General features: G+C 40.2%; 1 protein-coding gene across 28 annotated transcripts in view; it reads right to left on the reverse strand.

Moving 5' to 3' along the window:
• NRXN3 (neurexin 3) overlaps positions 1–20,276 on the reverse strand; it is a 1,580,128-nt gene that overhangs the window by 811,706 nt on the left and 748,146 nt on the right. For all 28 annotated transcript variants that reach the window (XM_084791335.1, XM_084791331.1, XM_084791320.1 and 25 more), the window contains 2 exons: positions 9,370–9,489; positions 612–993 (listed from right to left, as the gene is read on the reverse strand). In XM_084791335.1, the coding sequence (XP_084647461.1) occupies positions 612–993; positions 9,370–9,489 (502 nt within the window). The remainder of the gene's footprint in view (positions 1–611; positions 994–9,369; positions 9,490–20,276) is intronic.

A 20,276-nucleotide genomic window follows, 5' to 3' on the forward strand; every position in this document is an offset into this window, starting at 1 on the left:
ATGTACATCCCGGACAAACACACTAGCAAACCAGCTACATCCCAGTCCTGGCTTTGTTCATATTTGACTGCTTTCCAATATATGGTAGCAGTATAGAGGGGACAAAAGAGGTTTGAAAAAAATTATAATGTTGACTTCTGCAATTTCCCCAAATTCAGGAAACAGTTTCATAGTTTTGGGTATTGGGGGTGTGTGTGTCCATGATCTCCTCTCAAAATAAAAATTTTAATTCTAGTAGTGTTTAAAAAAATAACTAGATTTCATTTCTTACTATCCATCTGCAGATTATAATTAGCAATACCCCAATTGATCAGCGCAACACACAGCATGGCCATGTTTCATATAAATGAGCTTATCCAAAAATACTTTCAAAGAATTGCATTTCATAGTTAAAAGCTTTATTATAGCATCAACCTAGGAGAATTTCATTAAATAATCTTAGGAGTGCACATCATTTCTGGCCCTAGCCATTTTGTGGAGCTTTATTATCAAGGAGAGTACTAGTGGGCTAGGGGACAGGGAGTAAAATGGACAGTTTTCTTCACAGCCATAGTGTCCAAGATGCTTCAGTAAAGACATCCAGCATCAACTATGTGATTTCTCCTACTTACCCCTTGACCAGCTCAACTGCAATAAAATCATTGCCATCACCACTATTGAAGAGAATGAAGCCATCAGCCGAAGTGGTCTTGAACTGGAAGAAGAGGTGCATGGAGGTGTAGGCCTGCAGGGTGGCAAGGGTCAGGTAGCTGCTCTTGGTCTTGAAAGTGACAGGGTCAGCAATGATGTTCCTCAGTCCAAAACGAGCCTTCAGTTCACAGTAGTCGATGTCACCATTTTTGCACAAATCGATGTAGAGCAAGCCATTGAACATGAGGCTCTGCAGATGGCCAATGAAACTGGAGGGGACCACAGAGATGTATCTCTTCTCAGTCATGATACCAGTTTCAATATTGTGGAACTCCAGGCGGGTGTGGTCTCCCACCATTGTACCTGAAAAATCAAAAATTAGGAAGAAATGGGAAGTTATTCTGTTCTCACGGCCCCCTTACTCTATTTTATAGGAGGAACGTGTTTCCGGGTTCCTGAGTTCTATTTGAGAAAACAAAATACCCAGGCTAGCTTAGAGCGCACACCTGATCTGATCTCAGTAAAGAAGTGTGGTCCTAGCTCAACCCAAGTCATCCACCTGACTCTTGACCTCAGTCAGCTGTCAGGAATACCATCTCACAGACAGAAACTGTGAGCTGACTGACAACACAAGCTGAAGAACAATGCTATTCATTTTATTCATTCCAGAAAAAAAAAACTCCAGAGGCAGAGGTACACAGATCTCTGCAAGTTCGAGGACAGCCTTGTATACAGAGCAAGTTCCAGACAGCCAGAGCTTCATAAAGAAACCCTGTCTCAAAAGAAACAAAATAAACAAGAAAGCCAGACAGAAAGGAAGGAAGGAAGAAAGGAAGGAAGGAAGGAAGGAAGAAAGAAAAAGAAAAAGAAACAATGCAATCTGAATACAAATCATTAGAAATTATTTTCCTCTTTGACTCTTGTAAAGATAAATCAGTGAGTGTTAAGAATTCATTACCAAGAATTTCTTGCTGTGGTAACTCACTTGGTGCTTTTGAAAATTTTTATTTTTTTCTTCTGTGAAACATGTGTTGATTTTACATGTCAATAACTGGTCATGACTTCCTAGAAATAAGACTCACTTGTCCTGTTGCAAGCTATACCTTATACTTGAATCCTGTGGCCTGCCTAAGTTGATCATCATCAGATTGGACTACAGGATTCATCTCTATTCACATAACCATTGGCTTTGATCTAAATGGTAAAACCGTGGCCCTTGAAGATTGGTCTGCACCCAAACACCTGAGCTGCTGAGAATCAGCATTTCTAACAAGTTCCAAAGTTACTAATTGATGAATCGATCATAGGGAAGATATGTGTGTGTCTCTGGGTCTGTGTGTGTCTGGTCATTCAATAACAGTTAATGAAAAAAAGAGGCCATAAATTTGAGAGTAGGAAAGTAAATGGGAAGGCTTAGAAGGAGGAAAGGGAAAAGATAAATTTTATAATCTCAACGTAGTAATCTCAAAAAGAAAAAACAAAAACAAAGCTTCAAGAGAAAGGAGCTGAGACACATTGTTCTTTGGGGTATGAGTTTTGGTAGGAAATGTGTTAATACCACAGACAGCATGGCAGGGTCCCCGTGAGAGTCATCAGCTGAATCACACAAAGTGGCCTTCTCCTTAAGTTTTCCAAGGTTGAGGGAAGATCCTATGCTACATTGTTGATACATAGTTTATAGTATGTGTTGGTGGTCAGGTCATCTTTGATTCTTGGACAATGGGAGAAGGGAGGAAGATTTCTGAGTCACAACAGGTGTTCCTGTCAGCCCCTCTCAAAGAGCGTCAGGATAGAAGGGCTGCCGAGTGCACGGCCTGATCTGTTAGGCCTCAGACTCCTGATGAAACGAGGCTCATGGCTGGACCTAGGAAGCCATTCTAAGGAGCACCCAGTTGACAACCGTGAAAGCTGCCTGTATGATACTCAACTCCACATCGTTTGCTGGGACAGTGATAAAATCGTAATGCAAGAAAGCCTTTTAAAGGAATAAGAGGAAAGCATGGAGTTCCTGGAGGCCATGTAGCAACCAGAGGGCACTGAACTGACTTGGAGAAATGCCAAATCCAAAGGTTTAGAGAAAATAGAAGAGGAAAAATAAACATCATTTTTATGTCTGCAACTAACCATAGAACATCTGGACTTCAAAAACTATAGAAGACTTGGTTTCACACTCCGAGCTCCTCTGAGGTGAGTTTCTAACAATCTCTATCAAGAGAAGTCCAGTTGATTGACACTACCAGGCATATTGTCGTACCTTTTCACAGCCTTTGTGTGGATACTGTGAGAACAGTAGTGGTGAATGAAAAGGGTTTATAATGAACACAGAGATAGAAATAAACCGAAAACAAGGGCAACATTATTAGCATGGCCAGAGTTGAATTTGGCTTCCTTAGCACTTCTACAGAAAGTTCATACAAAAACTGTACCAATTCTGTTCTCACACCCAGTGTCAGAGGAAGGGGAGAGGGAATCCATTCCGCATACTCTCTCCTGCAATAGAGTCAGTCACCTTCTCATTTAAGAAACTCCACAAAGAAGGCGTTCCTAGAACCCCTTTATTTATTTTTGTATAACTCTTCAGAAGAAAGGAAGTGATATAAACTAAAATACTAAGGAATTTTGCAAAGGAAACTGTATGCCCAGAGCCCTCCCCGTAAAGCAGTTCTCTTCGTTGGACCAGAACAACTTTGGAAACATCAAGCTTACTGCACGCACTCATGGAGGTGGTGCTAAAGAATCCCACATGGCACTCAGAGAAAGGATAAGCAGGCTACCAAGAGGAGACGTGACAGCCTATGACCATACAGTGGAGGAGGAGGTCCCCCTAGGTCTTAGACCTAGGGGAGGGGAACAGGGTAAAAGTGGGAGGGAGGGAGGAACAGTAGGATACAAGTGATGGGATAACAATTGAGTTGTAATCTGAATAAATTAATAAAATTAAAATTAAAGAAAAGAATCCCAATGGCTCTTATGGAGATGACCAGCCTAAGACTAAATTGGGCTCATATTAGCAATTCCATCAAATTCCAAAATTCAGTCAAGGTGAAGCCACTGTTTACTATCACATTTCTCACTAATGAATGACATTTGCTGTCTATACATCTTACTTTTCTTTCTTTCTCTATCGGTCCAGAATTTGAGTGTCAAAGAGGAAGGGTGGGGCATGTATCTTCTTAGATAAATTAACTCAAATCCAAGAGATTCAACCACATCTGAAAGATTTATTCATCTCTTTGGATTTTAAATATAGATTCTACCTCCTCAGAAGCAAACTCAGACGTGATTCAAAGAGTTGCACATGAGCACAGAAATCAGGCTTACTTTTGATGAGCTTCTTGGTGGTGTTTTGACAACTACTGTCAAATTATTCCTTTAATATAAGCAAAAATAAAATAATGATGTTCATTAAATACATAAATTGTAGTTAGAGCAAAAATCAAAATGCAACGTTAAATTTGTTAACAATTGAGTAACTAGGAAAATGAATTAGAGCATGAAATCACGTAATATTGACAATTGTGCTAGTCATGAAATGAGTATAACCTAAGACTCACATGTTTTGAAACAGTGAAGTGATTGACATAAGCACCCAGCTCCAGTTTGGACCCATCTCTCTTCACTGCAGATGTGGGGACCCACATGGAAAGTGATGGGGAAAGGGACCACAGCTGACTTGCATGGAGTCAGAGAAGCTACAGTGCAGTGATGTTACTGCTCCCTCTAACTCACATCCATCCACACAACAACTTCAGAGCAAACTACTAAATCTCATGTGACCCAAAGAGTTCCAAAAGGAATCAGAGGCAATTAATTGTAAATTTAGCTGAAAATTTCTGCAAAATTTTAGAAAAGCTCATCTTCAGGACTAAGTATGGAGGAAATCCTGCCTTCCAGGAAACCAGTTTTATAAATCAGAATAAAAATGTATAGCGTGTTAATTGAGAGTGAGAAATTGGATAACTAGGGTGGGCGAGGAACAAGGGAATTCAAGAGCTTAGCTCAGAGCCACAGACTCTAGGATGACTCAGGGGCAAGACCCTTCACTGGTCAAGGGCAGGAGAGGATCCAGCAATGTGGGCCCGTATTAGAAAGGAGTTTGCTTAATTATTCACATTAAAAAAAAGAAAGAACTCACTCACCTGTTATACAGATTAAAACCAAGCCAACTAGCTCCCTGCAAAACCCTATAATAAATAGCACCTCATCTGATAAACCCTGATTGACATTTGAAACTTCAACCAAACCAGCCAAATATTACAAAACAAATCCAGGGGTTACCTAACCTATTTTAGTAACAGAGAACTCTGCATGTGGTAATTGCCTCTGAATTTCATCTTTAACCTAAACTTGCTCTCAGTTGCTGAATAGCGTACACACACCTCAGAGCAGATGCTCTCATTTCAGAGGAAAGAAAAATGGCTTGGTTAAAGAGAATAAAAAGAAATGAGGACTCCCTATGTCTATATGCAATGTCCTGCGTTGCTAGTTGCTAAGCACCCCAACTACAGCATGTGTCATTACTACCATTATGAGTGGAGAGTGGGGTCTGACTTTCACACAAACTCTGGTGCCCCATATTTGACCACATCCCCTGGATAGGGAGGCCTGGTGACACTCAGAGGAAGGATAGCAGGCTACCAAGAAGAGACTTGATACCCTATGAGCATATACAGGGGGAAGAGGTTCCCCTCAGTCAGTCACAGTCATAGGGGAGGGGAGTAAGAGGAAAATGGGAGGGAGGGAGGAATGGGAGGATACAAGGGCTGGGATAACAATTGAGATGTAATATGAATAAATTAATAAAATATATTTTTAAAAAGTTGTTGATGGCATCATTACGTTGCCTTTGAGGGAAGAGCATTTAGTGTTCAGAGATGAAGCAGTTTGGTTAAGGTCCCAACAGGAGTAAATTGTGATCCTTCAAACTGAAGCCAGGTGTGCACAGAATACAGCCCATGTCCTTATGTGTATGCGCTAATATCTTTGAAGAACATTTTGATTCATTCTTCATATCCTTGCCCAGAAAAGGCAGCAGATAAAATTGATCTGCTACCCCTGCCCTGTAGAAAATGTAAATGAGTCCACACTTCTTCTCCATAGCTGGGCATTACAATATCTCACAACATTCCATCTAATTCACGGTAATTGATTGGACATCTTTCCTTAAAAAAAAAACCTTGATGACTTGGCCCTTCGTAGCACAGCCACTTCTACAGTTCTCTGACAGGTGATGAGCCATCCACATATTTAATTATTGGTGATCAGCAATGTACATTAGCTTATTTTTTTTTTTTTTTTTTGAGACAGGGTTTCTCTGTGTAGCCTTGGCTGTCCTGGACTCGCTTTGTAGACCAGGCTGGCCTCGAACTGACAACGATCCGCCTGCCTTTGCCTCCCGAGTGCTGGGATTAAAGGCGTGCACCACCACGCCCGGCTACATTAGCTTATCAAAGGCATCAAATAAGTCTTACAATAAAGAGCTTCATATGACCTAACATTGCCTATCCTCACTTTATCAACTTTTTATGAACACAAGTAGTAAGCTTTTGTTGGGAGACTTTGACAAATTATAAATTGTTTTGGAGCGTAGGTTGGGGAGAGAGAAGTAAATTTGGGCTAGAGCTGTGAAAAAAAGAGGTGAGGTTTAATACGTGCAAGAAGTTCTGGGCCAAGCATGTGGTTTGAGCACATTAGGTCGCTATTCTAAGAAGCATAAACCAAGTAAAGCATTCTTTTAATTTGTTTTTAATAATAGAAGTCCAGCACAATCAATCAATCAAGGCTTATTAACTGTCAACTGAACTTAATACTTTTCCAAGAATATAATTATATGATAATAAGTGAAAAACACCAGGTTAGAGACTATTTCTTTCTTAGCCTTTGATGACATGTGAGCCTGGCCTATTCTTTCTGTCACTTGTACAGACTAGTTAGAAATTTGCCACACGGGGAGACCTTAAACAGCATGAAAGGGATTATTAAGTAAGCCAAAAAGACACACTTATAACCTGGGGACTGTGTGTATTTTAGACTCACTGCTTGGTTTTATGAATTCTCTAATTTAAAATTAAATTCGTCAACCTCTTTTCACTGTTAAAGAAAAAAAAAACACCAAAGAAACTAACTGTTTTCCTCTCCCAAATTTCTTTTTTCTTTGTAGTTGCTGTCTTCCTCCAGCACTGACTTAGGGGGTTTGGCTGAAAGTGAAAGAAATTATTTATTTCCAATAAAATTACTGGCTGGCTCGGACATTCCGCAGTTTTGCCCTGCGTTCTAATTGTTGGTGCTAACAGAAAGCACAGCACGTAATTGCCTTTATTCGGAAGGTTCTATAAGGAACAATGGTCATGGTAAGGGATTACCGTACCCTTAGTTCTGCAAGTCTTTGTGACTGTTCTCAGGGTATATGTTTTGTGTTTTTCCGGGAAAATGAAAAGGACTCGCTGCTGCGCTAGATTGGGGCGAGAGTGCCACCTAGTGGCATCTATTTATAATATGTTATAATCATTCTGGGCTTTAACCAGCAGCCAAATGCAGAGGAATTAGAGCCACTCACAACCATAGCCCTTGCAGGCCCCTGTTCGACCTCACAGCTCATGGGGACAGCTTCAGTAATTAACGTAGATTGAAAGAGGCTTCTAAACAACATAATCCTTTCCTCCCATCTAATTTTCTACATGCATTTTCTACCATTAAGTTACCCTGATGGTCCGTAGGTCAGAAACAATTTCCAAAGACTGAATTGCGTCTTTGTGGAATCGGAGTGAGTGTGACAGTTGGTAGGGCTCTGCGTGCCTTCTTTTTCTAGGCGGGAAGAGACAGAGCACTGTGGCCGATATACCCTAACCCTAACCCTTCCCTTCTTCCCTCACCCTAACCCACTTCGTTATGTTTTGCCTACACTGTAAGAGAAATCATTTTCTTTTGATGGATTGTGAAGTGCAGCAAACTACATCTTGTTTGGGATCACACAGACATGGATTTGAAGCTTAATTACGGAGCTCTAACTTCCCCGTTCCTCTTCAGTAAAATGGCAATAGGAACACTTATTTTGAAGGAGTATTGAATTGTTGAAGATTAAAGAAACTGATAATCATAAAGGAACTATCATGGCATCTAATGCTGAGTGGATATATGTTCTGTGTTTTTCCTCTGCAGTGACTGATTCCTGTCTCCCTATGTCTCTCTGTGTCTTTCTGTATCTCTATCTCTGTCTGTCTCTCTCTCTCTCTCTCTCTCTCTCTCTCTCTCTCTCTCTCTCTCTCTCTCTCTCTAAACACACACACACACACACTACACCACACTACACCACACCACAATTACACTTAGATTCCAGAAGTAATGATGATCAGGCTCATAAATTAAAATTAAATTTTAGGACCCACTAGCACAGAACATTCATGATGGAAAGGGCCTTAAAAATAACAGAAGTTCGAGTTTAAAGATGAGGAAATGAAGAAAATGAGATTTCCTCTATCTATCCCAAAGGCATAAAACCATTTACTGGCACTGATTGTATTAAACCCAAGGCTTCGACTGTCCCAACTGTCTTGCTCGTCACAGAATGCACTGGTGGTGACAGCTGAGGCTACAGACTTTATTAGACAAGAGTCAGGAATATCAAGTGGTTTCCCAAACATCCTTTAGGGAGTTAATGCAAGGCTAGGTCAGAGGCCAGCTCAGATGCCAGCAGAGTCCCATGTAATTGCCAGGTGCTGCTGCAAGTTTAGTCTTCTTATATGGATGTGGATTCAGCACACTGTGGTACTCGGGATGCTTCGCTGCAGACTCAGGGTGATCGCCTGATTAATTACAGCTATCGATCAAATTCTGATAGGGAGGCTACCTTCTTTAGCCAGGCTTGATTTCTCTGCCCCAGTTGCTTGCTTTCTCGTCTGATTGACAGTTATAATCTCGCCCATTTACACCGGAATCTCAAGACATATTCCTGACATTTTCAAATACCAGCCTTACTTTTAATCTACTGAATTGGCTTAATAACAGGAAATGGGTAAATTTTCTATTCCTCTTATCTTCTACTATTCTAGCACAGTGCTGACATATAGCATGCTGGCCGGAAACACTTGCACATTGTGTAAGACTCTCAGTGTTCTGTTACATATATATATGTATATATGGATTTATTCATTTAAACATTGCCTTCCTAAACACAAACTCCACTCTGCAGAGGATTTGCATATTTTAGCATCACTATATGGCCAGTCCCTCCCACAAACAATGCTTGATACACAGTAGGTACTTAGTAAATAACAATTAAATAGATGAACAGCTAATTAAACCAGAGATGTCCAGGACCTCCTACCACATACTCCTTTAGTATTTATTACATTTCCTGTGATATTGGATGGATTTAGACTCTCCACTCTCTTCTACTAAAGAGCAGTTCATCTGTTGGTAGAGAGAACAGACCAGTGGAGGGTCACAGATCAGGGATTTTTAGTTATTAGTAATCGAGGGATCTAAACAGCTCTACCCCTATTCTCTGGGCATAGGCTCCACACCAAAGAGAGAGCCTGATGCAAATGCTATGGCAACCATGGGCTAGCTGTATATTCCAAGTTAAAGAAAGAGGATTGTAGGATTCAGAGGAAGGGGAAGTTCTTAGCCTTGCCTGTGCTTGTCTGTAGAGAACGTCTATTAAACAAAACAGACAGTTTCAAATGGGGAATGGCAGACAGGACTGAAAGCAGAGGCAACACCCACCATAGTTGCACTTACCCTCAGCCACGTCATCGTCCACCGTTAACTTCAGGCTTTTTCCTCTCCGCACTACCCGGACGGTGTGCCATTCATTGTCATTGAGCTTCTGCCCTGCATACAGGGTCTCAGGTCCTTTGCCTACGAATGGTGGCAAGTGTCAAAAGTTAGAACCGGTTCTCAAAGTACCGCACGCAGATCGAGTTTGTTAAAGCCACACTGGTGCACATGACCCTGGACAGCAAACTATCTTTCCACCGATCATATGGAAGCCTCTACATGACTCTCCAGAAGCAGGCATCTCGACTGAAACATGAAGGACATCCGTCCACAATGAGGGGAAGAAGTGGCCTATTTTACTCATAGTTACAAGATCTTAAGTAGTAAAAACAGTTAATAAGATTTGCAGCCATCAGTAATCAGCTGGCACTTTTGCCAAGTCTTAGATATCAGAAATTCATCATAATTGTATTTATATTAATCTCCTGCTTCTCTAAGCATAGTACACTAGTGTGGTTTCTACAAAATATTTACCAAGTGGGTGAGAAACAAATCTTCAAGGTCTATTACCGTAATTTGGCATTTCCACTAACCCACAGTCCTATCAGAATTTGGCAACCAGAGCAATCATAAAAGTACACAACACAATGGAAATTGTATCTAGCCTTAAACACCATGAGTAATACTCCTAGGGTAATGGGAGGGGCCCAGGCCTTTCTCATTGTTCATCATCCTCCAAAAAAACAAAGAAAAGAAAAAGGAAAAAAGAAAAATAATCAAAGGATCCAAAGAATGAAATAATAAAAATTTCCAATAATGATTAAAAACAGTGCTTCAAATAAAGTATTACTAGGTAAGGGAATAAACGAAGTTGTCTAAAGAGACCCGTGTTAAGAGAGGCAAGATGAAATTCAATTTTGCCCAATGACAGGTCTGGGAAGCAAGGAATTACGGCGGTTAACAGCAGGAGAGTGCAAGATGGAGAAACACAGGGTATTCAGGCACTCCCGTTAGCAAGAGAAGTAAACTTCGGAATCTGTGCCATCATTGACCTAAGATGGAAATGTGAAGACAAAGACTTCAGAGAAGCTATGGACTTAGACCAAGCTTGTCCTGTAAGGCACAGAGCTCAGTTCCGGCGGAAGCTGGGGATTAAGCATTTCTGAATGAATCCGTCAATACATGGTCAGCTTTATATTTAAAAATGACTTGGAATATATTAAACTATGTAAGAGAGGAAGCTACGATATACTATTTAGGGAAGAAAATGACGGTATGTCTAGACAGGTAGTTCTAGATCATTCTAAGTTGTAGCTTTTAAAATAATGAGTAATTAGTATTCTAATTCTTATTTTGGCTGGCTATAAGAGTTACAGAAATAGTTAAAGTTTAGGAGAATTTTTTTCCTCTTGGAAAACAGAGGATTTAGAGTGAAGAATTTTATTTTAATTTCAGCACAAATAGAATATGTATGTATGTATGTATGTATATATATATGTCACCATCCAACATGCAACCCACATGAATAAGAATCCTGGACATTCAGTGACACACTTGAATCTGGTGAGCATCAAATCAGGTACCGATGGCTTGAGGTAGTTCAGGGACTCTAAGGAGGATTTGCTAGTAAACACATGTTATATAACCTAATCATTGCCTCTCAATAATACCTTGAACTCACACACTAAAATGGAGCTTCCTTATACATTTCCAGTCCCTAGACTGACCAACTCACTCATTCTCTCCTTCAACTCAAGCCTCAGATGGCTGCTGTCACCTTTCAAACCCCTCACTGAGAGGGCATTGGAAGAAAATGGGCCACATCATGTGACTAGTTTTTTTTTCCTAGCAAGAACAGATGTTCTTATAACAAACAAATCTGCCTTTGTCTTTTATGTTTTTATCCCCTTCATTCTACATGCAAATGCTTCGATAAGAAAGAACAAAGCAAGGATGGATGTGGACAATATTGGCTATGGATGCTGAACTGTTACAGATACAGGCTATTTAAAATACCCCTAGAGGTAGCATCAGTTCTTTAGGCAATTTTTTTCACATCAGTTAATTTTTATGATTGGAGACAAGATAAGAGAAAGAAGGACAAGCACACACGCAGTTTGGGACATTACTACATAAGCATCACGTTAGACACAGAAAGAACTACAGAGCAAGTTTTGGTTTTGCCTAAAGTGTTTTCAACGAAGCTAGCGTTTTACAGGTATGGCATTTAAGGGATCCAGCAAACATGCAAGGGATCAAATGCAAATACTCAACTGCCCATTCAGCTTTAAAGCATTAGAATGTGACAACCTATAATTAAAACTCTGGAAAGATTAACGGAACTTTTCATGCCCTGTTTCTTCCCATACCACTAATTCTCATTACTGTAAGAGTGGGGGGGAAAGAATCACATCAATTTCATTAAAATGACAGGGAATTTTATGCAATTTTAATTTTCAAGTAACACACAGATAAACTTCAGGGAGCTTTCATAAAACTTGTCTTTTGAAAGTGAAGTGTCCATGGCATTTATCCTTAGTTAAGCCAGAAGGTCAAGTCATCATGCTGGTGGAAAGTGATTTTTTTTTAATTTAGCTGCAAATTTGGGCAAACAGAGAGGGGGTCCCAAGTTAACCTGCAACTCACAAAGGAGGTTCAGTAGATAAGTAAGGAAAGTTACTTATCTGTTTGGAGTGCTACCAACAGAATCAGAAGCCAAAGCTTAAAACGCACAAGCTTAGGCTTGCAAGGCTGAAAGATCTAGTCCAGGGAGAAGTCAACCAAAAAGTCAGTGAAGGAACAGCAGTTGAACAATGAAAGTAGAGTTCCTTCTTGTAGGCAGAGGGTGCCTTGGAGAAGAAGAAGGAAAAAGACACTGTTCACGGTGGAACTGGAGATTAAACTACCAAGAACTAACAGGCTCAGATCCATAAATGTTCTGATCTTGTTCTTGTTGCAGAAAATAAGATGACCATGATCCACAGTGGGGTACACACGGAATTCATGTGCTGATATGTTTCCCTTCTTTCATAGTGTATGCAACAAATATCGATCTCAAGATGATTCTCTTTACATTGCTTGGACATGAGTTCTTCAACTAAACAGAAGAACCTAACCAGCTCTCACCAGTTGACTTTCCAAGATCATGACCCTTATGATAAACCAGTAAGACTCACAGAGGAAGATTCCTGGCATTTTGTAAGTATAGAGTGTTAAATGCTTCATTATTGGAGAGCAAAAGCCTCTCAAGACTGCGTGGAGTGGTACCAACAGAATGTCCACTCTCTCTGGCCTTGCTACAATCTCAATTCGTGTTGTCTCCTTGAGGGGAGTTTTTGCCTTGTGGAATGTGGACTAATTCTCTGATGGATGGACAACAGAGAACAAGAAATGGCAGTTGGAGAACACCAGCTGGATTCTTTTCTGCAGTAGTCTCAGAGAAGCCTCATGTCTTTAAGTGATGAGAATGAATAAGAAAATCAAAACAAAACATTAAAATAAAAAACCTTGCTGGTTGCTTGGAGGAGGATGACTCTCAGATATGAGAAAGTCCTTCCCTCTCTTCGCAGACCTGCACATGGTGGTCTTGAGAGTTTAATCACTTTTAACCAAGTTAGGCATTTTAGAAAACAGACTATGTTGTGCAATTTTTCATTTTCCTCCAGGAACAATAGAGCCACTAAACAAGTTACCCCCCGATATGCATTTTTGTTAATCTGTTTCTATGAGTTCACCAATTTAACCTAAAGCCGTTGGTTTTGCTCATATGCAGGCAGCAGAAATTCCTTCCATCTACCACAGAGGGCTGTTTTCAAAAGTGGGTGGGAACATTCAAGGACTTTTGCTTGTGTTGGGGAGAGCAGGGGTTAGCCAGCATGATTTTCTCCACCTGAATTTCTCCATTTGTGTAAAAAGAGAAAATGGTACCTTGGTTTTCCTAGGAGCCAAGTTCCACGTGAGTCTAAAAGAAAGTTCCACAATACACTAAAAATACAAAAAGTTTCTCCCTTAAAAAAGGTGCATGTAATTCTGTCTCCATATGGTATGTAAAGTAATGGGAGAATGACTGTGATCAATAAAAACAAAACAAAGATGGTGATGAGGAGTACACTTACCTTTATTTCATCAGTATCTATCTGTGGCAAGCACTCTGCTGAGCCCAGAGCGCCACAGACTTTATCACCCAGCCTTCCCAGAGAGAACAGATTATTCAGAGGTGAAACAAAGACAAAGAAATGAATTTAAGGAGAGGATAAGGACAGAGAAGCATTTTTATTTTCTGCCTAGAAAAATAAAAAAAAAGGGGGGGGGCGGGGGCAGTTTGAGGAAATGTTTGATTTGTCTTTGTAAGTATAAACTTAATGGATTTTCATAAACTCATTTCTAAAGCATGTATTCTTCTAGAAAAAACATAAGCCAGATTATGTAAAATTATTGTAGCAAAACAGCTTAATTAGATCACTTCGTTCTCATCAAAGTCCCCAAACCCCAGGGGGAGCTGAGGAACTTCCCGTAACAGGAATGGAATGCACAGTGTGCTAAATTAAGTCCTTTATGGGGGAGCCTCTCAGTGAGGTATAAGAACGACAAGTGACCCAACTGGACAGCCTGAACACATTGACCAAGGCAGAGATGCAGCTTCTATTAAAAACAAACAAACAAACAAACAGTCCAGAGAGCCCAGCACAATAGCATGCTACGCAACAGGCTGCTCATCCTCCACTAGGGGCTACCCATCACCCTTGGTATCTTCTGGGCTAAGGTACACAGCTACTCACCTGCAGCACTGTGTTAGAGGACTGTCTACTATAGCCATTAACAAATGGTAAGTGAGGCCGGGCGTGGTGGCACACGCCTTTAATCCCAGCACTCGGGAGGCAGAGGCAGGCGGATCGCTGTGAGTTCGAGGCCAGCCTGGTCTACAAAGCGAGTCCAGGACAGCCAAGACTACACAGAGAAACCTTGTCTCCAAAAACCAAAAAAAAAAACAAAAATAAAAACAAATGGTAAGTGGAGGCCATGCCCCCACTGTGATATTGATGATAGGATAAGCAAAATGAAAAAAGACCCTTCACGGAGCTTGCTGCCTAGTGAGGGGTGAGGAAACTTGAAGAGACGCAGGCAAACTAAGGAATATGACATAAACCTTGATAGAGCTGAATTCTATAAGTTTAGAGGGCACAAGGTCCTTGTACTCACAGATAAGCACTGGGAAGACCAGGAATGGTAAACAGGCAGGATTGCTTCTTAAAGATGCTCAACCTGTTTTCTGCCCAGAAGGTGAGAAATGGATATAATTGGCTGTTTAGTGACCTGTGCTATCTGTAGGCACAGGCTACACCTGAATCCCCCCCAGACAATTTGGCTTTTCCTAGACTCTTCCTCCCTCGACCTTTACCTTGATCTTGCTTCTCAGTCAATAGAACTCATCCTTCTTGGAGATGTCACACGTACTCTATCATAATAGCCTAGGTAACTCCTGTGCTAGCTGTAGGGCTAGGCTATTTGTGACACAAACAGGCCTTTTTGTTTATCGCAGACGTGCTCTCTAGACCTTTATCTTGAGCACTGTTTCTCAGTGAACAGAACCCACGTTTATGGAAGAGGTCATACGTATTTTGTCGAGTCTCAATGTAAACGCGTCTTAAGCTTGGTTGTACACACGGAATTGAATCATTTGTCACCAGGAAACTTTTCTCCACAATTGTACTGTGCTTAAATGTGCCTAAAATAAACTATCTGGTGTCAGATTCTAGAAGTTTGAACCAACACCAGCTACTGAGTCCTGTTGAACAGGATTTCCTTCTTACTTACGGAAGATCCATACTCTGCCAGCCCTGGTGTTTGCAGAGACAACACACACACACACACACACACACACACACACACAAACATACACATGTAAGAAAATTAGAGTGGGATAATTTGATAACAAGTAATTGTGAGCCAAATGCAGTGGCACAGGCCTGTAATCCCAGCACTTAGGAAGGCAGAGGCAGGAAGATCTCTGTGAGTTCAAGGCCAGCCTGCTCTACAAAGCAAGCCCAAGACAACCAAAACTACACAGAAAAACACTGTCTAGAATAAAAAAATAATTGTAGAAAAGAGACAAGAACAAAAAACTGGCTACTTTATAAAATTAACTAGAAAAAAATCTCTATGTTCTGTTCTTGTAATGAATTCCTGTTCTGAGATAGTTACATACGGCTTCTCTGAAGAAATAGATTTGAGAAGAGTCAGGCATGCAGATGCCCAAGTCCATGGGGTGAGTATCGTGGAAGACCCAAAGGAGGCCCACTTTGGCTGGAGCTGGTACTCCAGGGGGAAAGTGGAGGAAAAGAAGTTGGTGATGTAAGGAGAGTCCAAATGGTATGAGACCCTAGATGGTGTATTATGCCATCTGAATAGTGTTCTAAAGGTAACTGGAAACTTTAGAAGGTTAAGTGGGTTTAGTATATAATCTAATATAAGGGAGTTTTGTGTCTTTTGAGTTTTAATATTTCTCTAAGTGCGTGTTTTGGTGTCCATCCCCGTGTGCACATAGAGAGGACAGAGGAAGATATCAAGTGTCCTTCTGTATCACTTCAGGCTTTATTCCCTTGAAACAGGGTTGCTGACTGTATCTAGAACTAGTCTGGTAGTTAGTAAGCTCCAGAAATATTTCTGTTTTACCCTCACCTCTACACACAATGCTGGACTTACATGTCTGTCGTTTTTGAAAAATAGTCACAAACATAATGTTTATTTTTTTTCTTCAAGAGAATGTTGAATAGACACTTAAAATCTGTACATGGAAGACAAACCAAAATGAACATATTGGCAAATAGCAATGCGCAATAATAATATTTTTAAATAATGTTAAGATAAAAGTGAAGGTATTGAATTCCTGCAATCAGTTTAATGCACACAACCTTTCAAACCATTTCACCTTAGCCATCTCTAGACTTGGGGTTTCTGACTTGTAAATGTAAATGATAAGATACAAGGACCTAAAAAAATAAAAAAATAAAAATAAAAAATAAATAAAAAATAAAAGATACAAGGACCTTCATGCAAGAATTCAAGACATACATGTTCAGGATAAAGAGCCTAATGTACATAGGATTTTATGATACAAACACTTTTAATATTGAAACAGTACAACTTTAATATCTGACCCAGAGGTAGAGAAGATTGCTTATCTCAGAAAGCACCATTTCCCCATTTCTCCTTCACTTGCTTCCTCACAGGCTTAATAAACACCAATGCCTCACAGCTGCCATACTTTCATCTCTGTGACTTCTATAGCATTTACCACTCAACTTCTTCTTCTTCTACGACACTTGGAGACTTCCCATGGCTCATTGACATCGGGGATATCCTTATATCAGTGGTTCCCAACCTTGCTAATGCTGCACCCAAAAGGGTCATGCACCACAGGTTGAGAACTGTTGCCCTATATCATGACTGAATTGCTATGTAGGCATTAAGGATTTAAACTCAGGTCCTTATGCTTGCACCGCACATGCTGTTAATCAGTGAGCTATGTCCTCAATCCCCTAATTTAAAGTTTAACAATTAGTCTGGCTGCTATGGATCCAATGGACCAAAAGAGGCCAATAACAGATGAAAAGGAAAATTTCAGGAAGCTGTTAAAGACAGAGGGTCTTTAGAAAGTGACTTAGAGCAAGGCTAGCGGTGGAAAGAGGAGTGATAATATTTGCTGTACATTTCAGAAGCAGGGTCGAAAAGACCAGGATCTTGATCTAGAAAGCAGGTTAGAAGTGGGAAAGGAAGAAGGGGGAAACCATTGTTGATTCTTGGCCTTAACTCTGAAGTCTGAGTAGATATAAACTCAGCTAGAAAAGGAAAGTTTTCAGGAAAAGTGAGGCTCAGTTGACCTAACAGAGAGGCTAGTGAGAACCACCATTCAAATGTCCAAACCCATGGAAATGCAGGCGTCTTAGTGAACACCCATCAACTCAGCACTCCCACAGCAGATGGGATGTGGGCCTAGAGAACATCATTTATGTCACTTCGTTTTTCCTATCTAGCCTCAGTCACCCTTGACCCCAGCTTCCGGCAGCTTCCTGCTATGAATCTAGTCAGTTCACTGATCCTTGCCTCAGTGGTAGAGCTTTGGCTTGTATTCTAGGCTATCGCTGTTTACCAGTGATGCACAATTGTTAGACTGCCGATATCTCCTTTCTCTCCTCCTTTCCTCTTTCCTTCCTTCCTTCTTCCTCCATTTATTTTCCAGTATGATTTCAGTTAGGTATTCTAACCCATTACTTCTTGCCATTAAGAGGAACAAAGGCAACACGGCACCCTGTCCTCCAAGGTTTGTATATTGTATCCTGGCCACAGGGTAAAATGAACTCATAAGTCTCACCTGGAAACACAGAGCATCTCTATTTTGAAATGGAATGAACCCAGGGAAATTAATTTCCAATGAAATAATTGACTGCAAAAAAAGAGGAGGAGAAGAAATCTTACTCCCAATATTCTGCCAAGCCTCTAATGTAAGCCATAAATTTGCAGCATGCACAGCAGTGGTAAGCTGATGACCAATAGGTTCAAGATTCCTTGTGATAATCTCTCTCCATGTAACCACTTTTCAAGAGACAGGAAGAAGATCTCTTGCAAGACATTGTTTTCATTCTTTTTATTTAAAAATCTGCAAGTTTACTAGAATGTTTCCTACTGTTGTCCTGGGACGATTCATAGAATGAGGACACTTTTTAATGATTTAAGATGTCACAGTGCCCTAGGCTGTGACTATGGGATCTTCTCATTAAGAAATAAAGTCACAGGCTTAACCTAAACGTATTCTAAACATGATATTCCCTATAATCATGCCCTAATAACTTTTTAGAAGATTTATTTATTCATTATTTATACAGTATTCAGAGGGCACCAGATCTTGTTACAAATGGTTATAAACCACCATGTGGTTGCTGGGAATTGAACTCAGGACCTTTGGAAAAACAGTCAGTGCTCTTAACCTCTGAGCCATCTCTTCAGCCCCCCTAATAACTTTTAAATCAAAGTTTATTTCCTTGTCAAATAACTTCTTTATCCTAAATATCAAAATAAAAAAGTATAAACAATTTTGAATGGGAACATCTATAAAATTATTAATTTTTATCTTTGTGTGCATGCACATGTGTGTTATGTGTTTGTGTGTGTAGGATTATGGACATGTATGCACCATGAAGTGAGATGATAAGGTCATTAATCCTTATCATCCACATTGGCTGAGATACTCTCTTCTTCACTGAGGAAGACAGACCATCTGCCCCACAAACTTCAGGACTTTCCTGTCTCTACCCCTCCCCCCATCTCACTGGAGGGATGCTGAGTTAACAGATGTGCCCTAAAACTCCTGCAGTTCAAATATCAAGAATCCTTGTAAATGCAGGTATTTTAATGCACATCTGTGAACTTAGCATTCCAACTGGCAAGTTGTCCATTCCCTAGTAGATGGCTTCATATCAATGTACACACAAGTGGCAATAATTGGATTCTAGGTTATTAAAAGAAATAAAGTTGGGAGAGAAATGGGGTATGTGTAAAATGAGTCAGAGGGAAATAGTGGGGGGTGGATATGGTTACTATATGCTGGATACATATACATATATAAAATATGAAAAGAATAAGTAACATATTATAAGGAGGAAAAGAAAATGGACTCTGAAAGTGCTTAAGTAAATAAGTTAAACCAAAAGGGAGATAAACTGAGGACTGATGAGGGCAGGCAGATACGACAAAGGAGAAGCACACTGCATTTCTGCAGTGAGATGCACAGACAAATTCTAGCAGGTTTTCAAATAGTAATGAATATATCAATTAAGTTATTGCATGAATTCATAGAAATAAATGGATAAATTAAATTACTAAGGGGGAAGAAGGGAAGAAAAGAAGAGAGGGCTACTTATTGCATTTAGTTAGATATGTCTAAAGATAGCATTAATCGGGCAGCAGATATAAATAAAATAAAATTCCTGCATTGCCCTTTAAGTGTAATTTTTCAATACTAGTTGAAAAATCTTGCTTTCTGGAAAGAAATATGATAAAGATGTATAGATCACACGTTTAAAAAAGGGCACCAATTGTTTGGACATAGGCACTATTTTATTTTATGAAAATGAAATATTATACAACAACTTCACGAATCAAGAAAGAAAGATCACAACTTGTCTGGGTCACACAGAAGACAAAACGAGTCTGTCTGCAAAATTTCCTCACTGTGCTGTACTCATGCTCATAACTACCCCATGTTTAAAGTTGCAGTTGACCAGCATGGGATGAGTAAATCAAGACTGGGTAAAGATAATGGAGGGAATGAGAAAATATTATATCATAAATAAATAAATAGATATAAAAGAAAAGAAATACATTTTTGGGGTAGTAGCACAAATGTTACAGGAATAACCAGCTGTTTACTGATATAATTTGAGGAAATGCATGCATGGCATTGTAAATCTGGTCAAGAACCCATGGTTGGGAAGCCCAGAGGTCTCAGGGGTAAATCTGCTATTAATAATCTGCTAAATGGGCACAGTATCAAACTGACCTATAATTTTTTTTCTGAGCTCATACATTCATACAGCTGTTAGTCAGTCCTCAGCAGAGAAGTTTCTTTGTGCAGTGGAGGTTGGTTCATGTAGAAACTTACACGTGGTCAAAGAGCAGAGAACAAGTATCAGGGGAGTGCCCAGCCACAAATGGGACATATATCACATCCTTGTCCATCAAGGCTCAGGGGCCATCATGGAAGCAGGGCCAGAAGGATCAAGTGAGCTAGATCTTCTGGACGTCACAGGCCTGCTATGCTAATGGACGCACAGCAGCTATGTTTTTTCCACACAAGACCTCCACAAGGTCAATCCTGTTAGCACCCAAGCTTAGGGTGGGCAAGGCTTCTGAAGCCCTGATCTCTAACTGAA

Source organism: Acomys minous (assembly GCF_964271855.1).
Source record: "Acomys minous genome assembly, chromosome: 8".
Lineage (NCBI taxonomy): Eukaryota > Metazoa > Chordata > Mammalia > Rodentia > Muridae > Acomys > Acomys minous.